Raw genomic sequence first — 24,603 nt, 5'->3', positions numbered from 1 at the left:
CAGATACTAAGGTCAGGCTGTATTGTAGTTTGCAATATGGCCAACATGGCTATCCCTGGATATATATAGCCTGTTTCCTCCAGACCTTTAGCTAGCCCATGCAAGTGAGGGAGGCAGTAACTGAACAGACTTGGGACTAGCGAGTTTAGCAACACAAGGATAGTAAGACATTGGGAAGAATTCTGATTTCTCCTCTATTGATAACCTTCAACATGGCAGGCTGACAAGTTAACAGGACTCACATTCCAGGACAGCCAATGGTATTGAGGTCACAGATAGGAACTCCTTAGGAGTTTTCTTCCTTGGGAACAAGCACCTTTAGAAAAGGGCTTGCTTGAGCCATGGAGGCACTACTAGACCCTTCTAGAGAGGGCAAAAAGGTTGCAACCTTCTGTGGAACTGGTTGCCTGACAGCTTTGATTCTTGCAGGATGTGGTGAACTGTGTTGGTGGCTTGGGCGTGCTGCTTCCCCTGCTGGACCAGGTGGCATCGCAGAAGGAAGAGTCCCTAGACAACCAGGAGACCCATGACTTGGTTGGCCCAGAACTGACCTCCTCACGCAACGCCCAGGGCATGCTCATCCCGCTGGGGAAATCCTCAGGTGACAGAGCCAGGCGTATCGCGGTTCTTAATAACTACGGGTGGGAGCTGTTTGCTAGTGGAAGGAGGGATATTGTTGAAGTGTGTGTTTATAAACCCAAACAGAGTCAGGAAATAGATAAATAAATTTAAATTATATATTGATGTACCTCAACTACCAAAGCCCCTGACTAAGAAGCTCCCTTTCACAAAGTCTTTTTACATTTTCCCAGCCTCCCTTTTTTCTTCCTTGTTCTCTGTCTGACTGAAAGTTTTTAGTAGCATTAGCATTGGGAGGAGGGTTGGAGAAACAAGGACTTTCAGTGCCAGATTGCGGCAGTGTGTCTGCAGTAAACAATGCAATAAAAGCTTGGGGTGGGTAATAATGGGATTCATTTTGCACATGGATATTGTTAGGTTTGGGTAGAAAGTCTGCTGAATCATGTTGAATTGCTCTTCTCCTTTCTTGAGGAGCCTATTGCTGTTCATCCCATGTTATTTCTGCCTCTGGTACCAAAGTTTCTCTTAAAGAATACTCAGGATCACATCTATCCATGGATAAAGAATCCATGGATAGATGTGATCCTGAGTATTCTTTAAGAGAAACTTTATTACCCACCCCAAGTTTCATGCTCATCACCAGACCTTCACATCTATTGCTACAAATCTTTATGGACTATATATTTATTATTTATGGGTTACTGATTGCTTGCTAGACCTACTGTAAACCTTTTAGCATTTATTTATTATGTATACATTTAATTTTCATGTTTATTTCCTGACTCTCCCTGTTTGCTCTTCTGAATCAGATCCTATATCCCTTTTTTCCACGTTAACAAACCCAACTGGTCTTGCAGTTGGGTGAGGAACAGTCTGTTCGTGGGGCTTTACTATTGAACAGGCATGTCTGTAAGAAACCACTGTAAGATTTTCTTCTTTGGGACTCAGTGGAGATAGGCAGCTTTGATGGCAAAGAGGTGGTGAATCCATTCTGAAGTTTATTTATTTATTCATTCATTTTGTTGGATTTATATCCTGCCTTTCTCCCAAAATGGGATACAAGGGGGCTGTTTGAGTCCATTAAAAAAAAATTCTATGTGAAGTCAAAGGCTTTCATGCCGGCATCCATAGTTGTTTGTGGGTTTTTGGGCTATGTGTCCATGTTCTAGAAGATTTTCCAGCATCTGTGGCAGGCAGCTTCAGAGAATGCTGGCATGGAAATGAGTGGTGTGTGTATATATATTTATATACTGTGTGACTCCAGGTTGGGAGGAGTGATTTCCATTTTAATCTGTGTATTGTTCTGAGGACTTGCCACTCAACAACAGAATAATGCACAGATTTAACATGGAAATCACTCCCCTCAACCCAGGGCCACAATATATATATACCCACTCTCTTCTCTGAAGATGCCATCCACAGATGTTGGTGAAACATCAGGAATAAACTCTTCTAGAACATGGTCACATAGCCCAAAAAAACTCACAAAAAACTATTTATTTCTATGCCGCCTTTCTCCCAGAAAGGAATCCAAGGCAGCTCACAGATAAATTTTAAAGGAACTATCAGTGTCTTGGATAGCTCCTTTAAAGTTTGGACTGAAAGACCTGGAGCGGATTTCCCCTACCCTTTTGCCACTGCAGCCATCTTCCTCCAAAGTTAGCACTGTGTTTCACATGAAGGCACACACCTTTATAGAAGGTTTGTTTCCCCATCCACAGAAGGCAGACTGGAGCGCAACGGAGTGGCTGCCTTCCTGCTGTTGGTGAAGAACTTTCTCTGCGGTCATGCTGTCAATCAGGAGAGCCTGGTCCAGTGCCACGGACCGGCCATCATTGGGGCTTTGCTTCAGAAGGTAGGAACATCAGTACAGCTTGTGCCAGGTTCAGGGCTTTACCACGTGAGGCTAAGAAGTAGAGTTTCAACAGGACAAAAGCATTACTGGCTGGTGCTTATCACACATTGTCGTATCTGTCAAGTTCATTCTTCATTAACCAACCAGGTTTTTGCATACAACCATAAAAACAAACCGACCTCACATTCAAACATAATTAAGATAAAATAATTGAATTGGTAATGCAAAACATCCAGGATAGGTCACCAGACAGGTTAGAAATTTCTGCCTTTGTCAGGGCTAACTTTACATGCTTGGCCATTGGATAGGATACTAAACAGTCAGTTCTGCTAATAAGAATATCAGTTGGGGAAAAAGGAATAGCATTTGTAATATGAACAATGAAAGAATCAAGGTATTGAGTTCTTAAATTTAAATACAAAGAGCATGCTAAAAATAATTTCTCCATGTTTCTGCAGATATTTGTACATTGTCTGTATTGGGTATACCATCATATTGTTATTTTACCCATTATTTTTACTCATAATAGTATTTTTATTCATTATCATTTATTTTATGCTCTATTTCTTACTCAGCATTTTTACCCTTTATTATTTATGTTTGCAGTTTCAAACAGTTTTGGTTATTAGTTTTGAACACTGAGTATATTACATGGTTTTAATCTGCTGTGGCCCAAGCACTGATGCAATAAACGTTTTTCATTCATCCCTTCTGCGCATTGCAGGTCACCAGCCAGGCAATGGACATGAATGTGCTGATGGCATCTCAGATCCTGATGGAGCAGGTGGCCTCCGAAGGAAACAGCCTTTTGCTACACCTGCTGTACCAATACTTGCTGTTTGACTTCCGCATCTGGAGCAACTGTGACTTTGCAGTCCGACTAGGTACAGAGCAAACTGTCCTTGCAGCCAACTGAAGGGGGATACTATATAATTCAGCCTTCTCTGGCCTGGGATCATCCAGATGTGGGGGACTATAGCTCTCATCACCCTCATGCTGGCGAGGATGATGAGCATTATAATCCACAACATCTTGAGGGGATCCTCCTTAATATATAGAAAGCTAGATGGAGTTAGAAACCTCTTTGTTCCCACTTGCCTAATTTTTTCTTCTGGTTTTGGGCACTTTTGCCACAGCTTGCTTAACATGGAGCCATTGAGAAATCATGTGGGATGATTTTAAGTGGGTTTCTATCCCTAATACCAAATTAATAATATGTTGGTTGTCCTGTGACAGGAAATTATTTGACATGCATTCTGCAGAAGGTCTTGGAAAGGAAGCTAGCCAATTTCCATTGGACATTAGGCAGTGTGATGCTCAGATGTACCAGGCCTTCCTTCCTCATTTTGACTTTTATATTTCCCAGGTCACATCCAGTACCTGTCCAACATAATTAAGGATCACAAACAAAGGATCCGCAAGAAATATGGGGTTCAGTACATCCTAGACTCCATCAGGACTTACTATGGGTAAGAATTTCTTCTGGTCCTTGAAATCCAGCATATCACAATGTAGGACATACCACCTGTTTCCCTTTCATTTTGTCTCCACATTATCTGTTATTTGGTCCGAATCAAAGCCTAATAATAAATTGTACCACCAGGTTTGGTAATGCCATCCTACACGTACTAACCAAGCTACATCCCGTTAAGAAGGGGTTAATTTACCAAGAGAGAGATCTCTTGCCAGTCAAACTTCATGTGAGCTATTGTTGTTTTTGTTAACTGACCTCAAGTTGACGTTAATTCATGGTGACCCCATGAATAAAATACCTCTAAGACCTCCTGTCCTCAACTCCTCTGCTCAGGTCCTGCAGGCTCATGGCTGTGGCCTCCTTGACTATCCACCTGATCTGCAGTCTCCTTGTATCACTAGCCATCTTTCCTAGCATCATTGTCTTTTCTAATGATTCATGCTTCTCATGATGTGGCTGAAGTAAGACTGCCCCAATTTAGTCATCTTGACTTCCAGCGAGATTCTCAGCTCGATCTGTTCTAGGACCCGTTTGTTTGTCTTTTTGGCTGTCCATTGTATCCTCAGCACTCTTCGTCAGCATCTCATCTTCATGAGTTGATTTTTTTTCTATCCATTTTCTTCACTGTCCAGCTCTCACACCCAAACACAGTTATGGGAAATACTATGACTTGGACAAGCCTAGCTTTGATCGGTTGCTAGCTAGGTTTCTGGTGTGGCCCTGTGCAGACCCATGTTTTAGGCTGGGGTGGAGGATTTTCATATATTCATCCTGGTTGGGGGGCATCATGCCACTTCCATTCTGGCCTGCTTTCCAATGTTTGGTGTTTGTTTGTTTGTGTTGTGGTTTTGATGCGGCAAGATGTAAACCACTAAATTGTGGACAGTTTGTAGTCATTTTGGTTGCAAAAGTGATGTCCTGTGAGCAATGCTTTCACCATCCCTGGTTTGGGACACAGAGGCCAAGTTTCAAAAAGTGCCCAACTGACTTTTTTCCACTGAGTGTCTCCTGTTTGTTTCCCCCTTTGCCTGTTGAAACTTTTTGCAATGTGACGTGGTAGCTGGTGAGTCCTGTTGGGCAAAGCTGTGGAAATAGCCACAAGGACTGGGACTATATTTACTTGGTACCCTCCCTCCCCTTGCATTTTTATGCTTGCATGAATTGGCACAGTTGCAGCTGAAAAGTTGGGCTAAGTAAACCTTTGACTTGGTCCAGCAAGGCATTTTCTTTTCATGATCCTCTTTTCCTTTCCTCCCACAGGATGTGTAAGGAGAAGCCCATCGCAACCGATGATATAAGGACAGTGCAGACATCTCTCTTCAGCCTGGTGAAGGACTTCCTCTGCAGGACCTTCTCCACAGAGGAGATGCAGAGCACTCTGAACTACCTGGCAGCCGTGAATGAGGAGCACCAGGTAGGGCTTGTATCTGGGTGCTAGGATTTTTTTGTCTCCGAAATGGGGTGCTTCTCTGAATCTAGCATCTCAGCCAGTCACTCTTTTTTATGTCTGTCTTTCCCACCAGAAAATATATCCAAGGGGTAGCTTTGTTGGGTGTACAGCAAAATAGAATAACATCCAAAATCTGCAATACAGTGATACCTTTATTGGGCCAACCAAAAATGCACAAAATGCAGAGGTATTAAAAATAATACAGGAGGAGAAGAAAACAGGATGCTATTGGAACCACAGACCTACATTTTGTGAAGATGTTGTTTTTGTTCTGTCAGTTAAGATGGTCTGGAGGGATATCAATGCAGGCAGAGGCCACTTTCCACTTTGGTCCTCTGGGCTCTAAGAGACACAAAATCCAGGCAGTAAAATTTCAACACCATGAGAAACAGAAAAAGTAACTTCCCTTGAGATCCAGACTGTCTGTGTCCTGTATGAAACTACCTGCCCCTTTCTTAGGGACTCTATTTAGCTTTACCTAAAACAATACCTAAAAGATTTTTCCAGATACAACAGAAAAGAGGCTTCTTGAGAAATTCAGTGTTCTTCAGCCTAAGAAAGGGATGGGTAGGTTCACTCACGAATGAAACAGCCTGGATCTCAAGGGAAGTTACTTTTTCTGTTGCTAATGGAATTGAAAATTTATAGCCTGGGTTTTTTTGGGGCAGGGGGGCTCTTTTGTCTCCCAGACCCATAAGTCCATAGAGAGGAGTGGCCTCTGGCCACGTGGATATCCCTCCAGATCATCTTAAGCGATAGAATAAAAACAACATCTTGTCAAAATGTAGACCTGTGACTATAACACTGTCATTATTTCTTCTTCTCCTGTGGGTTTTTTAACATCTTTGCCCAATGAAGAAACCAGTGGAGCTTCAAAAGCTTTTTGTCCAGGTTATCTTGATAGTCTCTGAAATAAACCCATGCAAACCCAGTGTACATTCCCTGGATGTGTCTGCACTGTTCCTTGTGCTGTAGCTTTCTATAGGACTTAATGTTACTGGGGCATTGCTGTTGCTCTACATTCCTCCACATCCATTCTCATGGTGAAATAATATAAGAAAAACAGTCACCATACCTGCACTTATTACCTATGAGTATTATGCCCCATTTTGCCCTAGCTGGCTTGGATACACATCAGCTGGCATGAAATCCCTAGGTCTAGCACTGCATACTGTTTGAAGACATGTGCAGACACCCATTTATTTTTATATTCTTCCAAAATATGGATTCCAGATTTGGCAAAAGTAGAAAAGGCATGTGAAAAAAGGTGGATTTGTTAATTCTGGATTAAATCTGGATTAGTGTTAATGCTTAGTACACTGTAAATGAGATAAATAGTGATATATCCAGAGAAGACCTGGAACTAATGACAACCAACAGTTAGAGATCAGAGGGCAGCTTTAAAAAACAAAAGCAAGCTGAGATTTAGTTCATCAGTTCTGGATGGGTAGAGTATACTCCCTACTGCATCTTTTTGCAGCATCTTCCAGGTGTTTCAGGGGAGCTGCTATAATTCTTCTGGCTGTTCTTGCAGGTGTGTGGGATGCTGGAGGTAATTCATAGCCTGCAAAAGAACTCCCCATCCCAGGAACAGATTTATACTTTCCTATTTGAGCCGGGAAATGTGGAGATCCTGTTCTCGCTACTTGTCCAGCGGAAGTTCTCAGATGAAGTGCGAGAGAGAATTTTCAAGGTGAGAATGCTGTGGGTTTACTTTGGCCTTTGTGATTCTAATCTCTCACTGGATTCTGCTAGGGATGGAGGTCCTACTGGGTCTAACATATTGATTATCATGGATGCAAAATGCCATCCCCTATTCTGAGCAGATATCTTTCGATGGTGCCTGTGATTTATGTTCACAGTGTACATGATCCAAGGAAAAGCTGAACCCCAGAAAAGCCATTGTCATGGCTCTCCTGTCCCCATGCATCACAGCACAAATGATCCATCGAATTGCATTTTTGTGTAAACTGTACTGGCATAAATACTGTTTAGGGGAAGAATTAGGGGTTGCAGCAGACAATCTCTTATGAGACTCTACTAGGCATGGAAGAATTGCCAGGTCCCAGTGAATCGTCCACATTGAGCATGATGAACACAAAATACTATCCAGCATGGTGTAGTGGTTTGAGTGTTGGACTGTGACTCTGGCAACCAGGGTTTGAATCCTGACTCAGCCATAGAAACTCACTGGGTGCCCTTGGGGAAGTCATACTCTCCAGTCGCAGAGGATGGCAATGGCAAACTTGCCAAGAAAACCCCATAATAGATTCACCTTAGACTGAAAATTACTTGAGGGCACACAACAGCAGTTTAACAGATAGCTTTATTCTCTTCAGTAATATCTAACACAGCCCTCCCCAACCTTGTGACATCTCAGTTGTGCTGTACTACCATTCTCTTATTCCCACAACCAATGTTGCACTATAACAGCCAGAAATGGGGTTTAAAAATGATATGGGGCTCAGAGTCACTCTCAGTAGCTCAGGGGCCCTCAAATTAGATGTCACCTCCATTGTCCTTGCTCCATCCAGATCCTATACAAGTTGCTGAAGTATGAGAAAGTGAACGAACGGAGCAAATACCGATTGAAGCTGAAAGACATTGGCTACCAGGGCCTCCTCTCATCCCTGAATGACATTCCAGTTTCCATACTCCTCTTCCGGTGCCTCTTGGAGCAAGTCCTTGGATCAGGTAGGGCAAGTGAGGAATGGTTGTGCCTTTGCCTACAACTGGTACATGTGGCCAAAGATGCCCTCCGCAATTTGGAACTTGGAGCGGAGCCGGGTAAAGGTCATTCTCCTTCAAAATGTTGCTCAGGTGGACCACGATTGATTACTCAGCACCCACCTGGTTTACTTTGCTTTCTTCTTGCTGTACTTTGCTGGCCCTGGCATATCTTTTTCCTGGCCTTACCGTTCATGACAGAATGTGGATCTTGTGCCTCTGCTTCTAAACTTTCATATCTTGTGGGTTATCACTTCATATCGACACACCAGTCTGAACATAGCTATTTCAGGGAGCTCTTGTGTGCATCAAAACAGCCTGGATAATGATTCTGGCTGTACCTCTGTTGTGCTGCAGTAGATTGTAGGTATTCAGATCTTTGTGGAATTAAGTAATCCTTCTAGAAAGGGTTAACTCACACTCTATCACTAACATAGATCCTTATCATATTATTAAACAAATCTGACAGTCAGGCAAACAAAAAGAAGCATTTTTTCCTCTTTTTATCCTCCCTCTGCTTTTCCCCCCCTTCCTCCATGTGACTCTTCTTCTCTTCAGGTTGTAAAAGTGTGGCAGTGTTGCAAAAGCATCATTTTTGCCAAACAATTATTTCAGCTTGGCATAAGGAACATTTCTTACGACACTTTAATGACCCTCTCCCATGGTTTTACAGATGTCATGCGGGGGGAGAAAAAAACACCACACGTCGTTTTGTTTGCCTGCTGGGCTTGTTTAATAATGTGATAAAACTCTTATAAATTCCCAGATATTAAGTGTGTTGCCACAGAATAGCTGTGTTCACATCAGAGTGGGGGACAAATACATTATCCCTTGTTCTCTTGTTAAAAAGTAAACCACAGTGCTGAAAATAGCATAACCACAGGACTGTCTGATTCACACAGGTGTCATGTGTGTATAGACACCCCATAACAAGATACATACCTATACACTCTAATAGGTATGCTCTTACACTAACTGTACATTTTGTGTGACTGCCTGTATTCATATGCACATCTACTTATGCCCTGCCTTTTCAGTCTGTGTGCCACAGGAAGAGGCTTGAACATTAGTGTGTGTCCTGCATATACAAGCAGATGTCATGGAAACATAGGAAGCTTGTAGTCAGTTCATCTGCCCCAGTATTGTCAACTCTGACTGGTATCGTTGGCTCTGCAGAGTTTCTGCTGGTGGTCCCCATTCTCAAACCAGTTTGATGTAGTGGTTTTAGTGTTGGACTAGGACTTAGAAAGACTAGGGTTCAAATCCCTGCTCAGCCAGGGAAACCCAGTGAGTAACCTTAGGAAAGTCATGCTCCAAAGCCTTGAAGGAAGATAGATCTCCTCTGAATAAATCTTACCAAGAAAACCCTGTAATAGGTTTGCTTTAGGGTTGCCACAAGTGATAAATGACATGAATGTGCACAACAAGATGGTCTCCATCCAATTATATCCAGGCTTGACCCTGCTTAGCTTTCAAAATCAGATGCAGCTGGGTGTGTTGAGAATAGCATTGTACCCTTGATCCCAACTGTTCTCCATAGGGAGTACTAGCCATCTAAAAGACTTGTGTGAATGAGAATTTTTAGTAGCATCCCATATCCCTGGTCTCCATTGTATCTGTAAGAAGTAAAAACTGTTTGTTGTTGCTGTGACCAAGGCTCTGTTTTGTTCCTTCCTTGCTTATTCTCAGATTCCCCGAACTACAAGGATTTGATGGCTGTCGTTTACCTTTCTCACCGGGCTGAACTGGCTGTCAGGCTAGACATCTGCAGGAAGGTAAGAACCAAAGGCCAGGACTTAACATAGCAACATGCTTCACCCAGTTGCAGTGAAATGGCCCATTCACATGGAAACAAAACAACCGAAGGGTTCTGGCAAAAACTGTAAGGGAATAACAGCACCCTGGAGCAAAAAAACAAAGTAGTATCTAAAAAGGTAAAATTACCCCACTGGAAGATCTGTAAAATGCTAAGGGTGAATAAAATATCCAAAATACAAAACCAGAGAAACTAAACCCTGGAGAAAAGCCAATAAAACAACAGAAAGGGTGGAGAAAAGCCCCCCCCTTTTTTTCTTATGGCAATTATAAACAATTCTATTAATAAAAACAAAAGGCCAGATGCGTTTTGACCTACGTCTTCTTCAGTGGCCTGCCAGAGTTTAAAATATAAAATGTATAATAACTCCTTAGCAAACAACGTGACTTTGCTGAATTGTTTTTGTTAATAGAAGCTCTACTGTAGTCTGAGATTGGGAATGGTAGAGAAATATCCCATGTACATGGGAATGTGAGCAGCATGGGGAGTCTTGCAGCTGTCGCCCATCTTAGACTGGAGATAACAGTGGGATTCAGGTTGCCTTCCCAGTTGAGAACTTCCTACATGTAAGAAAGCTCACCAGCCTGAAGGGATAGCATTTTGGAGATGAGTAAATGAGTAATCCCCAAACTCCTCATAGGTTGGAGGTTCCCCTTCCTTACCAGAGCAGTTCTCATCCTTTTCTGTAACCCCAAAATCTGCCATTGTCAGTGTGTGGCTATGAGGTGGTAAGTAATGGCTTTGTGTTTCCCTCTAAGCTGTTCCACCGGATTTACTCCCAGCACGACATGGTGAAACAACTGTCCAAGCTCGCTGGCTGGCAAGACACTCTCACCAAGCTCTACATCAAGGAGTCCTACCAGTCCCGCCAACACAGCCTGTCTGGCTCTGCCAACGGTGGGGGCTGCCTCGACCTCTTGAAGATCACAGAGCAGCCTGGCACAGAAATGGGGAAGGAGTTGGTGGACTCCATGAATCCCTCTGCCACTGACCTCCATGACCTAGACGTCTTCCTCCCACTGGGCTGCGAGGCCTCGGACCAGGAGTTTTCCGAAGGCTTCTCAGACCACTCCATCTCTCCCACCAGCCAAAGGGGCAAGCCCTACCCTCCGTATGGCTTCAAGTGCTTTGACTCCCTGGACCTGGCCAGCCATTCTTCCTCTTCCAACAACATTGACATCCCTGGGCAGGGAGAGGCCCAAGCAGGGGACATGGTCCAGGCAGACCGGGTCTACCACCCACTCTCTCCCTTCTCCATGTCCCCCTTTGACTTGGGCTTGGACATGGGCAGCACCAGCTCTGCAGCAACTGTAGAGAGTGGAAATCAGACGCCGGTGAGCCTGCCAGGAACTCCGTCCCCCCTGGATAATTTCAAACCCTTCCCAGGCACACGGGCCCGAAAGAGCTCCAGCCTCTCAAATGTGCTGGATGACACCAGCTACCAAGAGACTTTGCCCAGCGACAATATCTCCAACACAAGTAACCCTCAGGTGAGCTTTTTCTTCTCTCCCAGGTTGCTGCAAGGCATAAAAGAGGCATACAAAGGAAAGCTCTGATATCTCCATCTAAGCCCCCAGACCCTTTTCTAAATTAGGATGTTGGAACAAGAATGGTCATATAGCAGTAAAGCTCCTGTTTTGTATGCAGATCTGATACCGAACTAGATTAACTACTGGTCTGAATCAGGGTGATACAATCTTTTTATGGCAACCAAAGCAAAATAACTCGGCACCGCTTATGGCAAGAGTGGCCTACAGGATCATTTTGAGGGAGGCTGGGAACTCAGGACCTTCTGGTCACTTACTCCCTTCCCCTAAAGAAGGGGAAAAATATTTTTGGTGGGAAGAGTATCATGGGGGAGTGTGGCCCTACAAGAGCTCCTGGGAGGGCTAGTGTCACCCCATAGCATTTCACAGATAGCCACCTCTGGCTGATATCTTCCATGCATCTCTTGGCTTCATCCTCCACAGCAAACTCCTGAGGAAGAACTGTGCAACCTCCTTACCAACATCATCTTTTCCGTCACCTGGCGAGGAGTGGAGGGCTGGGACGATGCGGCCTGGAAAGAACGGGGCCAGGTCTTCTCTGTCCTCACCAAGCTGGGTTCAGCCTGTGAACTGGTGCGCCCACCAGACGAGATCAAACGGAGGTATATGCCGGGAGGGGAAGGTGGTGTGCCAGTCAAGAAGCCAGTCCTTTGCTAAGCAGATCTTTGGTTACTGGATGCCCTGCCTGGGCTTAGGCTGCTATTTCTTATTTATTTACACATTAAAACATATGTATCTGTTGTCTATTGGTCTTAAAGGTTACATTGAGTCCCACAACAGAAAAAATGTGTGATTTAAATAACAACAACAACAACAACAGAAGAGGTGGAACAGGCACTGGTGGTAAATCAGCACAGGCCAATCTGGGCTACCTCCTTCAAGTCGAGATGCCAATAGCCAGGTTTCCTAGTATCAAAAACAATTTGGGAGAAGAAGAAAAAGAAGCAAGACTAGGGATTGTGTAAAGTGAGAATCATTAGCTGAGCCCCAGCAAAAAAGGAGCCCTCTATGGCAGGGAGTTGCATTGTGGGAGACATTGTGACCTGCAGGATCTCTGTTTCTGAGACCACTGGTTTTTAATGCCATCACATTTCCTGCATTTTAATGTGTTAAACGTAAGAGCAACAATTGGAGAATGAGACGCTACCAGCCCTGGAAGCTACACACAGCAGAACGGTGCTTATTTACTAGGCGTCAGCTGGAATTCCCTATTCCTCTCTCCTGTTTCTCTTTTGCTCCCAGCCTTTTAGAGATGATGATGGAGTCGGCATTGACGGACATTAAAGAGGCCACTCCAGCCATGCTGCCAAGTCTGACACAGAACGCTCTGAAGCTGCTGCGTCTCCTTCAGGATTTCCTCTTCTCCGAGGGTCACAACAACCAGGCCTTGTGGAGTGAGAAGGTTGGTGGTTTTCTAGGCGTGAATTCCCTACAGCTGCACTTACACTTTCCTCTTATGTCAATATGGACTTTGGGTGCTTATCACAAGTACATGTAGCCACCAACATGTTTTGGTATTCACTGTTGAGGTTTAGCATGAAACACTTCCTTGCCATTACATCTTGGGGGATGGTTGGTCTCATAGCCCCAGAAGTCGTCTGTTTGCCTTTCCTGATTTCTTGGAAGAGATGTGGGAAAGAGACAAGGTCCCTGGGTTTTGAAAAAAGAGATGGTCTTATTCTTGAAAAAAGTGTCTCTTTTTAGAATCCTTGCAAGTTGATTTTACAAGTTGATTGTATTCCCCCCGAAGAAGACCATAAACATATTTCTAGGTCAAAACACATTGGGTTGTTTTCAAGAATAAAATTATCTCTTTTTTCAACATCCTAAACTTTTGTCTCTTTTCTGCATCCCATCTATTAGGTGTTACCATAGAATCATAGAACCATTCCTCTTTACTTTCTGATATCTCAGAAGCCTGTTCTGTTGTTCTCTTCAGCTGGTTCTGCATCCCACTATAGGACTTAAGCATTATCTAGCTTACTCTGAGTCCTGACTCCAACAACTCAGGGTTTGGCAGTGAATCTTTAATCTGTAAATCTTTAGGGGTAATCATAGCACCCTGCCAACATCAGAGAGTGGTGCATGATGGGCAGTTGTGGATTGTTCCTTTATTTACATTTATATGTGGCCTTTTCTGTGAGAAGGTCAAGCACATGGGGTAAGACAGGATGTTTACTCTGCTCCCGTTTGCCCTTTGCTTCTAGGTTTACGAGGGTATCAACAGCCTACTGGACAAGTTGGGAGTCTGGTACCACTTGGCCAACGGCACCTCTGACTTGAAAGAGATGGCCCAGATTGGCTTGCGGGTGCTGATTGGCTACATCATGTTGGAGGATGTGCAGGTAACCCGTGCAGCCTTTCCTTAGATACAGGTAACCCTGGCTGGCTTTACCCATTAGGTGCTCCATATTCCAAGAAGTGTGACAACCCCAAAACTCTTCCATGGAGTTTTACAACAGCAACAATTCGTTTTATAACTGTTTGGTATTCTTTCCTTTATTGTATTTTATTATTCCTTCCTTCCCTCTGTGTGCATGTGTATGCACACATTTTAGATTGTACATCTCTGCCAAGACCCAGAGGTTGTTGTACCCAGAAAGCACCATGTAAACTGATGGTGCTATATAAATAAATGATGATGATAATGATGATGGATGACAATGATGATGATTAAAAATGCCTGCCAGTAAAAGGAGAGCAGAGAGGGGCCATCCTAGCCTCCTGTGAAAGGGAGTGCCACAACCTGGGAGCAGCTACCAGGAAGACCCTCTTAGTTTAGGTTCAGTGCTGTTGGTTCTCTTCCTCTTCCAAGCCCTCCTCTCTGTCTCTCCCCAGCTGCAGTCCATGGCTTATGTGAAGCTCCACAGCCTTCTCCAGACAGCCTCAGCCCCCAAGAAGGAGGAGGCCTGTTACCTGCTGGGCAAGCTGGAGACCCCCCTTCGGCGTTCCCTGCACTGCAAGTCGGAGACCTTCTCCTGGCTGGTTCCTATCATCCGCACTTTGATGGACCAGTGCTATGACATTCTGCAGCTGCAGCAATTCCTCCCTTCACTGCCCCCCACCAATGGGAGCCCCACCTTCTATGAGGACTTCCAGGTCTTTTGCACCACTCCGGAGTGGATGGCCTTCATCGAGAGGCACGTAAGTGAAGCAACACTAACCCCCTCACATTATATTATTATTATTATTATTATTATTATTATTATTATTTTATTTATTTATATCCTACCTTCCTCCCAGTACAGGGACTCAAGGAGGCTAGCAAAATTTTAAAACAGTCCAAGTTAAAACAGTCCAAAGCATATGCATATGGTATATGCAAGATACTGGAAAAGTGAGAGATGGCCAAATTTGATGGAATGGGTGGAAAAACTGATGGAAATAGCAGAAATGGACAAATTAACTAACTTGATGAAAAACTATTTTTTGGAGGGTTACATGGAAACATGGAGTCCGTTTGCGGAATATATAAAGTGTCAAAGACTCAGTAATATTAGGGTTTGACTTATGAGCATTAAGGAGGCAGTTAGAATTAATACAAAGAGAAATATTAGATAACAGAGAAATGTGGGATCATTTAGAATTAATACTTTTGTAGTTACTGTTAGGGTTGTATTTTATAAGGAATATAATAGAGACAATTGGAGGGAAATGGGAAGTATTTTTATAGGGGGTTGGGGGATTGTGAATAAAGGGGGATGTTAGTTTATCAGTAGTTATTGTCTGCTACTGAAAGGACCCAAGCTACTTAGGGTTTTGTAGGTCAAAACCATATATATGCTAGAATTGAAAGCCAGCTAACAAACCCTTGCCCAGCCCTTCATCCTATCCTTTAAATCACAGATTGGAAACTATTGGGGGGTGAGGTGGCTGTATTGGGATCCCAAGGGAGAACCGCATCACCACAATTTTTGCATTTATTTTGACCCCCTCCCCACTGTTTTTGGGGCATGGGGACAATTTCTTTATGGCTTTGGCCCTCTTTGTGCTGTTTTAGGACCAGAAGAGACTTTTTTTCTTCCTGCAACAGGACTTTTGAATCACTTCCTTTTGGGAAAATAAAGGTTCTCGATTTTAAAACATTTGGTCTGTATCAAAAGACAGACTGGTCTGCAAAGAACAGATAAATAAATAATAGAAGACTTATAACAACTTATAATGCATTTTAAAAGGTTAAAAGCTATGTGAAATAATTTAAGAAAATTTCAGACCATATGCAGTGAAGCAGGACATCACAATCTTGTCCTCGAAACCTTTACTAAAGAGTCAGGTTTTAACTTGTCACTGTAATGATGCCAATGCTGGCACCAGCCAGTCCTCCAAGGAGAAGACATTCCATAGCTGGAATGTCACAGCAGAGAAGTCCCTCGTTCATGTCTTCCCATAATATATTAATATAATAATAATTACTTGCATTGGTGGGACCCCATGGAGGACCCTTTTCAGCAGAAGAAAGGAACCTTTTTTATGGGACTGTTGTCCTTAGAATTTCTTGTTTGAGAAGCATTGTCATCAAAACCAGTTCAAATATAATTGTGGGGAGGACATGCCTGGGCGTTTGGAGCCCCCTGTTCCTTCTGCCTCTTGCTCCCACTGACTTTCCCTGCTGGTTCTCCCAGGTGCAGCCCACCATGGCCCAGTTTGAAATGGACACATTTGCCAAGAGCCACGACCACATGTCGAACTTCTGGAACTCCTGTTACGACGCCTTGATGAGCAGCTCCCAGAGGAGAGAGAAAGAGAAAGCTGAGAGCAGGAGGAAGTTCCAGGTAGATGAGGGGAGTGGGTTTGGGTTTGGAGAGGTTCGTGTGGGTCATTTGCACCTCTAGTCTCAGCCCATGGAAGTTTGCTCTGTGTTTAGCCCAGTCTGAGAACTGGCACAGAATCCTGAGAATTGGTTCCTTCCGAAAGCAAAACAAAATTCCTCGCCCTTATGGTTAAATAGGCTGTTATGTGCACCAGAATTAATGCAGTTTGAAGCCGCTTTAACTGCAATGGCTCCATGCTTTGCGGTTCTGGGATTGGTAGTTTTGTAAGATATTTAGCCTTCTCTGTCGGAGAGCTCTGATGCCACTACAAACCCCAGTATTCCATATCACAGTGCCATGGTAGTTAAAGTGCTGTCAAATTGCATTAATGAAGATGCAGTCATAGGCCCTTTTCACACGAGGCACTTACCATGCGGATATCGTTCCCCAAACGCTCCAGATGCATGGAGGTTGGCTCGCCGGTCGCTTTTCTGAAGAGTCACTGCAGTGCATCCTGGTTTTCTCCCGTCGACGAATCGTTCACGGAACAACCATTTCTGTAATAACAGAAGTTCCCGTTATTACAGAAATGGCTGCTTCACAAACAATTTGTCGACAGAAGAACAGCAAAATGCCTCAATGACTCTTCAGAAGTGCAACCGGCAATCCCACCTCCGCACTTCTGGAGCGTTTGGCAATGATATCCGCTCAGTAAATGCCACGTGTGAAAAGGGCCATAGATAATGTGAATTTGAAAGCTTTACCGCCAGCATCCATCGTTTTTTGTGGGTTTTTTGGGCTATGAGGCCATGTTCTAGAAGAGTTTTTCCCATCTTGAGAAAATGTTGGCATGGAAGAGAATAGGGATATACAGTATATACTGTTGGTGGAGGGGAAGCAATTTGATCATTAATCAATGGATCATTAATTAAATAGACACCCTGAGACTTTGCCATTCAACAGCAGAACAATACACAGATCAACATGCAAATGGCTTCCCCTCAACCAACAGTTTATATACCCCGATGTCTTCCATGCCAGCACTCTCTGAAGATGCCAGCCATAGCTGCTGGCGAAATGTCAGGAAAAAATTATTCTAGAATACAACCTCATGGCCCAAAAAGCCCACAAAAAACTATAATCACAGATAAGTTTGAAAATACTTCATCAGATGAATGTTCCAGTGTCAACCTATTGATTCTTTCTTCCCTTTCTGTCCCGTGGGTCACCACAACTTCTTTTGCTCAACAGCAGATCCCCCACCCAACCCCACCCACCCACCTGTGGGCTGGATGCCACTTGTCCATTTCCCACCCATCCTCACCCTGGTGCCTGTTCTCCTTCCCTGGCCCCCTTGGCTTTCCTGTTTTGCTAGGAGCTCATTTTGGAACCGGTGATGAAGCGGGCAAAGTACGAGAACATCCGACACACAAATATGCTGAAGCAGGTCAACAACCATCACAACACGGTCCTGAAGCAATGGAAGGCACTGCGGCGCTTGCTTACGTCCCGGCGCTCGGCGTGGGCTGATCGGTAATGGCATCTTTTTTCTTTGTGGCCCCATGCTGAGCTGCATCTCTCTTTACTATATCACGTCCAAACATATTAGCTTAGAGTTGCTATTCTTTTCAAGCAAGGGTGGGAACTGTGACAGGTCCAGGGGCCAGTTTTCTACCTCTGAGATCTCTCAGGGCCAAAAAAGAAAGCAAATAAAAACAAAACAAAACTGGAAATGACTGGAAGTTCTGGTTTTGAAAAGCAAATATGATATTTTAATGAGGCTACATGCAGCATATTTAAAAGATGAATTGCTATTCCTGAAGAGAAGTCTTGTAGCACCTTTGAGACTAACTGAAATAAAGACGTTGGCAGCATGAGCTTTCGTAGACTATGAAAGCTCATGTTGCCAACTTCTTTATGTCAGTTAGTCTCAAAGGTGCTACAAGATCTCTCTGCATACTGATCCCACAGACTAACATGGCTATATCTTTAAATTCTACTCCTGAAGAGGATAGAGAATCCACCTTTTTTGGGTTTGAAAACGGACAGTCTAGATAATCCAGTGGGGTCAAGGACCACAAAACAACTTTGAGAGTCTACACATGACTTCCTCAGATCACCTTAATCTTTTAAAAGATTAAAACAGTATTAGAAGCATGTGTATGGGTATCTTGATATAGCTCAGTGAGGCCCAAAGGCAATAAACAGCCATGTTTTTTCTTCGTGCCTAAATGAAACCAGTGTTGGCACTACCTGAGCCTCCAAGCGTTTCACATTTGGGGTGCCACATCTGTGAATGCCCTCTGCCAACTCCTCACATGGTGTTTTGACATCTCCAATGAGGACACAGAGGACCTTCCCCCCAGAAAATCCTAAGGCAAGCACACATATGGAATATGTTTCTGAATCCCAACTGCTGATAAAATGAACAGAAGGGTGTTGTTGGCTTGTGGGCTTCCCAAAGGCAATTGGTTGGCCAGCGTGGGAACAAAGGACTGGTAAGTCTTTTTGGCCTGTTTCAGCAGGGCTCCTTTTGCTCTCTCATGATGAGGCCATGGCTCCATAGTACATGGAGAATCCCATGCATTTTCTGCATTAAAGGAAAAGGAGCCAGATAGTGAGAAAGCCTTGACCAGCTCTGTTTCTCCTAGACTCAGCTGTCAGGCTTGGTTTGAAGCTGCTTCTGACACACACCTTTTTGGTCTTATCTTCCTCTCCATCTCAGGGTTTTGAGGAGGGGAGGATTTTATTCTTAATCAGTCCTTGTGTCTTGGTGCAGGAATCCTCCTGATACATGCTGGAAATTGTCAAGCGTGGAGACCTACTCACGAATGAGGCTAAAGCTGGTACCCAATTATAACTTTGACCGCCACGTGGAGGCGAGCGCTCTTCGGGACAATCTAGGTAAGGCAGACCCTCCCTAGGAACAATAGACAGCTCTCTGGATACAACTGGCATTTAGGGCCAACACAGGATTAAGTCACCAAGGAAGGATTTAGATATTGATTCTATCCTGGAAGGCTATTTTGATCCACACTCTGTCCACTGTACACACAAGTTAGGTGCCAAGACTGGAACATCCAAGTCTAAAAGCAGCATTTGATGCAGAAGGTGCATGATTCTTCTGACTTGGCAGGTGCCAAAAATAGAGTCTTAGAATTGGAAGAGGCCCTGTAGGCCACTGAGTCCAACCCCCTGCTAATGCAGTAAATTTAGCGAGATAATTCACGGCAGGTAGCTGTCCAGCCTCTCTTTGAAGATGTCTAGAGGAGGAAACTCCACCACCCCTCTATGCTCTGAAGTCTTACATCTGGAGGACTGTGCAATTCCCACCACTGCCTTAAATGATGCTTGTGTAAACATGCAGCAAAACAACTCCCACCTTTGCAAAAATGAAGTATCAGAGCTACCTCTGTGTTAGCTGTTATCACTGTAATTCTTGCAGTGATGATGCTAAATCAGGCAGTGTTAAGAAAATGAAAAGAGAGCTCCAATCAGGAATGGATTTTATTAGCTCTCAACCCTGTGCATTTTTGTATATGAACTTACTAACTTACTTGTAAGTGGGGAGCTGGAGTGCTGTGACAGCTGGGGCTGATCCAGAGAGCAACAATATGCAGAGAGCAAGAGCTATTAATGTCTTAAGATTAAGACAAAACATTGGTTGTTGGAATAGGAACAAGATCTGTAACTTGAGTCATAAAGGTGAGCTACTGAGATAGAGATGATCTTCTGCTGTGTGTATTGCCCTAATCAACTGTTGAGTCTTCATAAGTCTAGTTTTAGTTTGTGATTCTCTCTTTTCCTTTCTCACTTACTCTTTTCTCTTAGCCTCTTTTCTGTTGCATTATATTTTGTGTTACTTGCTTATTTATAGTACCTTTTGCTTTTGGTCTTTTCAAATCCATTGTTTCAACATTGGTAAGATTTCCTTGCAGAACATAGTTGTTCAGCATGCATGAGAGATAGTGGTAGTTAATTCCAAAGAATGTTTCAGAGGAAGCCTTCTGTTTAATAAACTTACTGTCCCTCTGGCAGCTCCATTTGCCCACCATGGCTACGGTCACAATGCAGTCCCTGATCCTTGCCTTTGCCTCCCTTTCCTCCCAGGTGCTGACTGGCACAGCCCAGCAGAGTCGCTCCCCTTAGCAGTTGCCAAGGAGGCAAAGGTCAGTGAGATGCAAGATGACCAGTTGGCAGAAGAAGACCTCTCCTTCCTGGACAACCAGTAAGTCCTTTGTACAAACTCCTTGACATGTCTCCCTGTGGGAAAGTGGGCTTCTCTTGGTAGTCTTCTAACAAAATTGTTAGAATGGAGGAAGCAGAGTCCCTGCTCAGCTGTCCTCCAGCTAATGTCCTACTAACCCTTCCATTTCTTCCAGCGTGGAGCCCAAGGAGCAAAGCCAGCGCGAGAAGCTGGTGATATCAGAAGACTGTGAACTGATCACCATTGTGGCTGTGATCCCAGGACGCCTGGAAGTCACTACTCAGCACATCTATTTTTATGATGGCAGCAGCGAGAAGGATGAGACTGAGGAAGGTAATGGCAAGGGCAGTCCTCCTCTAAGCAGGCACTGCAGCTGCGGATCAACAAATCGATCAGGTTAATTGTTTAGGGACCCATGTGTGATAGTATGTGGCTTGCAAGAAGGAGATGCACCAGAGGTCTGTGTTCCCATCTGTGGGTGGGTGCTTAGGTTCATTTTTGACCCCTCTTCTGTCTCATTTGTTGTTCTTCTGCTAGTCCAAAGGTTAGAATCAGGCAACCCTCTAGATGTCAGACTACAACTCCCAGCAGCCCTAGCCAGCAGAGCCAATGATGAAGAATGCTGAGAGTTGCAATCCAAGAACCTCTTCAGTGTGGAATGATTTGCTACCACAATTCCCCCCCCCCCCCAACACACACACTGTCTCCATTTTTCTCATTTTGTATCCATTCTGGGTTTATAATGCCTGGAGAGATTGACTATATAGTTAGTCTGAGTCAACCCCACTCAAACAGACTTCAGCTAACATCTGTGAGATCATCCTGCCCTGCTTCTGTACATACAAGTGTTCTCCTGTCACCTTTCCATTTAACAACCATGGTCTGAAACCTGTGGCTGGTGGCACCTCAGAGAAGGAAACAAAAATTTGCTCTTGATGCCTGAACCTCGGCTACCACTAGACTGACAAAAAGACCACAGAAAGCCAAGCTGGAATGTCATCTCCTCCTTTGCCTTCTGCTACTACTACCATTATCTCTTCTTTCTCCTCACCCCTCCTCCTGTTGTTGTTTTTATTGTTATTATTATCTCAATTTCACAATGCACCAGGAGTTGTGTGTGCTTGTTCGTTCAAGATACCGACTTAGCTTGCTGCCACAGTGCAGAATTAATATAGTTTGACACCGCTTTAACTGTCATGGCTCCACTTTATGGAATCCTGGGATTTGTAGTTTGTTGTGGCGCCAGAACTTTATTCTGATAGAGAAGGATAAGTTTCTCCCAAAACTACAAATCTTAGAATTAAGGCAATGTCAAACTGCATTAATTCTGCACTGTAGATGCAGCCTTAGGCAAGGAAACTTCAGAGATGGTTTTGGCAGTTCCTTCCTCTGAAATAGAATTTTCGACCTTAAATGATTCTGGTTCTATCCAAGAAATAGTAACAACAACAAACAATCACCATTGGTTTCACGGTTTGCTGGGTGTTTTTTATTTTTATTTTTAAATATAATAATATAATGTATATATTTTTATTATCATAGTTGGCATTGCCATCACATCATCAGCTAAACTTAGACCCATCCTTTCCCCAAAACCAGAAATTAAAGCAGCTTACAAATGAAAACCAATATGGTTAATGCACACAAAAAGCCAACATTAAAATAGATTTGCACTATCAATGACATTAAGAGGAATTTAACATATAGAATTAGCGACAATAAAAAGCAGTTTAGAAACAGTACAGTTAGAAATGGTACAGCACTTTCTTTAAAGATATTTAATTCTCAAAAGCCTGTTGGAATAATTTTGTTAAGGTTTTGCCTCAAATAAACAAGTCCTTGCATTTTCTGTGCTTGAAAACCTAAGCACTTTCTGTTTGTCCTACTCAGGAATCGGCTACGATTTCAAGCGTCCCTTGTCGCAGCTCCGGGAACTGCACCTCCGCCGCTACAATCTCCGCCGGTCAGCCCTGGAGTTCTTCTTCATTGACCAGGCAAATTACTTCCTCAACTTCAAAAAGATGGTAATCCTTTCCCTTCTCTTGGCTTCTTAGTTGGAAAGTATGTACATATAATGCAACACGAAGCAACCATTACAATGCAAACAGATATTATTTGGAAAAATACGGTTATTGTATTACAAGTTACATATGTTGTAAGTGTGATTTTTTTTTTTTGGTATGTGTGGGGTATGTTGCATGTGTATTGTATGCCTTCAAGTTGATTCCAACTTATGATGACCTTACGGCATACCTGTTGTGGGGTTTCCTTGGCAATATTTGTTCAAAGGAGGTTCGCCATTGCCTTCCCCTGAGGCTGAGAGTATAAGACTTGCCCAAAGTTACCCAATTGATTTCATGGCTGAGCTGGGAATCGAACCCTCGTCTCCAGAGTTGTAGTCCAGTGCTCAAACCACTACACCATTACAACAGGAATAGATTTTATTTGAAAAAAGTGTTATTATGTGTATTACAAGTTACATATGTTGTATGTGTGATGTGTTTTGTATGTCTGGGGTGTATGGCTAGTTTATTATATGTTATACGTTGTGTATGCCTTTTATGTATGTTTGGATGGTGAATGTTGGATTGAAGCTTTGATATGTGAATTCAATCCTATATGTGCTTGGGAGAGTTGGTATTTTGTGATTTTAATTGAAAAAGTATTATAAAAAATCAAAGCAAGTATGACTTTGTGAAGTTGAAGGCTTTCATGGCAGGCATCCATAGTTTCTTGTGGTTTTTTTGGGCTATGTGGCCATGTTCTAGAAGAGTTAGGAACAGCTCTTTGACAGGCCAGTTAAGCAAGGACCTGCCTTGGGGAGCCACTTGCTTACATCTCTCTCTGCTGATTTGCCTTCCACAGGTTAGAAACAAGGTGTACTCTTCCATCCTCAGCCTGCGGCCACCGAATCAGATTTATTTCGCCAGCCGTTCCCCGCAGGAATTGCTGAAGGCTTCAGGCTTGACTCAGGTGGGGAGTTTTCCTGTCTGCCTTTTCACAGCAATTGATTTTGCTCATCATCATAACCACCATCATTTCCTGCCCGCCTCATCTCACAGTTTGAGGTGGGGAACAACAACAAATCAACAATGAACAACACCAAAACACATTAATTAAAACCTCCCTTTCTCATCTCAGTTCTAGAGCATTTATATCAGGGGTGGGTGGGCACAATGCAGCCCACGGGTCCTACAGGGGTCCCAATGTCTTTTTTTCCCCTCACAAAATGCCACAAAATGAATTCTAGGATGTGTGGAGGCCATTTCTACCGTCTTTTGCAGTCACCTAAAACCCCTCAGGGATCACCCAAAAAATTGCAAAAAAAATCCAAAATTTTTATTTTGCCCCAGAATGCCTTTTAGAGAACAGAGGGTATTTCCACTAAGTGTTGCCCTCTTCCATCCAAAAAGAGATGCCTTTTTTGAGACAGAAAATGAACAGGAGGTGATCTGTGCTCACTTTCTGTTTCTGTTGACCCGTCCTGCTCTGGCCATTTTGCAAAATGAATAATAATCATCTCATGCCTAGGTTTTTGATATGAAATACCCTCGAGTGGCCTTAGGCTGGTCTACTGGAATGCTTTATTACAGTCCATTCAATGCGTATCTCATCCTCATTTTGCAGAAATGGGTTTACAGAGAAATCTCCAACTTTGAATACCTCATGCAGCTGAACACTATTGCGGGCCGGACCTACAACGATCTTTCCCAGTACCCCGTGGTAAGCAACCGAGGAGAGCCAGGAGCAGCAGGGAGGGAAGCTTTGAACCTGACCCTCAAGTGCTGGATGAAATAATTTCCTCTCCTGCCCTCCAAATGAAGCACGCAAAACCAGAGGCTGTTCTTTCTCTCTTCTGTTAAGTTTCCGTGGATCCTGCAGGATTACGTCTCAGAGACCCTAGATCTCAGCAACCCTACTGTTTTCCGGGATCTATCCAAGCCCATTGGGGTAGCCAATGAGAGACATGCTAAAGATGTTAAGGAAAAGTGAGTGCATTGCTTTCTTTAGATCAAGGGTGGGGGGAAGGTGCAGTTTGGGGGCTACATCTGGTCCCCCACCCCATTTTTTTTGCCCCCTAATGCACCCAGAGGGCAATTTCATCACTTTTTGGTCCCAGGAGAAGCTTTCCTTTTTTCCCTAAAAGGAATTGATTCAGAAATTGATCTTCTGCTTTCTTTCCTCTCCTGGGCTTAC

At 43.7% G+C, this 24,603-nt stretch overlaps 1 protein-coding gene across 3 annotated transcripts in view; it reads left to right on the top strand.

Moving 5' to 3' along the window:
• The window catches only part of LOC149310140 (neurobeachin-like protein 2), a 67,799-nt gene that overhangs the window by 25,698 nt on the left and 17,498 nt on the right, over nucleotides 1-24,603 (top strand). For all 3 annotated transcript variants that reach the window (XM_089533781.1, XM_089533782.1, XM_089533780.1), the window contains 22 exons: nucleotides 430-601; nucleotides 2,301-2,434; nucleotides 3,159-3,318; nucleotides 3,801-3,903; nucleotides 5,169-5,322; nucleotides 6,893-7,051; nucleotides 7,893-8,052; nucleotides 9,775-9,860; nucleotides 10,660-11,391; nucleotides 11,872-12,050; nucleotides 12,691-12,850; nucleotides 13,656-13,793; nucleotides 14,287-14,592; nucleotides 16,071-16,220; nucleotides 17,575-17,732; nucleotides 18,979-19,103; nucleotides 20,310-20,427; nucleotides 20,582-20,739; nucleotides 22,297-22,430; nucleotides 23,272-23,379; nucleotides 24,034-24,129; nucleotides 24,271-24,395. In XM_089533781.1, the coding sequence (XP_089389907.1) occupies nucleotides 430-601; nucleotides 2,301-2,434; nucleotides 3,159-3,318; nucleotides 3,801-3,903; nucleotides 5,169-5,322; nucleotides 6,893-7,051; nucleotides 7,893-8,052; nucleotides 9,775-9,860; nucleotides 10,660-11,391; nucleotides 11,872-12,050; nucleotides 12,691-12,850; nucleotides 13,656-13,793; nucleotides 14,287-14,592; nucleotides 16,071-16,220; nucleotides 17,575-17,732; nucleotides 18,979-19,103; nucleotides 20,310-20,427; nucleotides 20,582-20,739; nucleotides 22,297-22,430; nucleotides 23,272-23,379; nucleotides 24,034-24,129; nucleotides 24,271-24,395 (3,815 nt within the window). The remainder of the gene's footprint in view (nucleotides 1-429; nucleotides 602-2,300; nucleotides 2,435-3,158; nucleotides 3,319-3,800; nucleotides 3,904-5,168; nucleotides 5,323-6,892; nucleotides 7,052-7,892; nucleotides 8,053-9,774; nucleotides 9,861-10,659; nucleotides 11,392-11,871; nucleotides 12,051-12,690; nucleotides 12,851-13,655; nucleotides 13,794-14,286; nucleotides 14,593-16,070; nucleotides 16,221-17,574; nucleotides 17,733-18,978; nucleotides 19,104-20,309; nucleotides 20,428-20,581; nucleotides 20,740-22,296; nucleotides 22,431-23,271; nucleotides 23,380-24,033; nucleotides 24,130-24,270; nucleotides 24,396-24,603) is intronic.

This window comes from Sceloporus occidentalis, unplaced genomic scaffold (assembly GCF_023333645.1).
Source record: "Sceloporus occidentalis isolate IW3139 unplaced genomic scaffold, rSceOcc1.0.p SCAF_7, whole genome shotgun sequence".
Classification (NCBI taxonomy): Eukaryota; Metazoa; Chordata; class Lepidosauria; order Squamata; family Phrynosomatidae; genus Sceloporus; species Sceloporus occidentalis.
The sequence above is the reverse complement of the archived record's forward strand: the minus strand, read 5'-3'. Positions and strand labels throughout refer to the sequence as shown.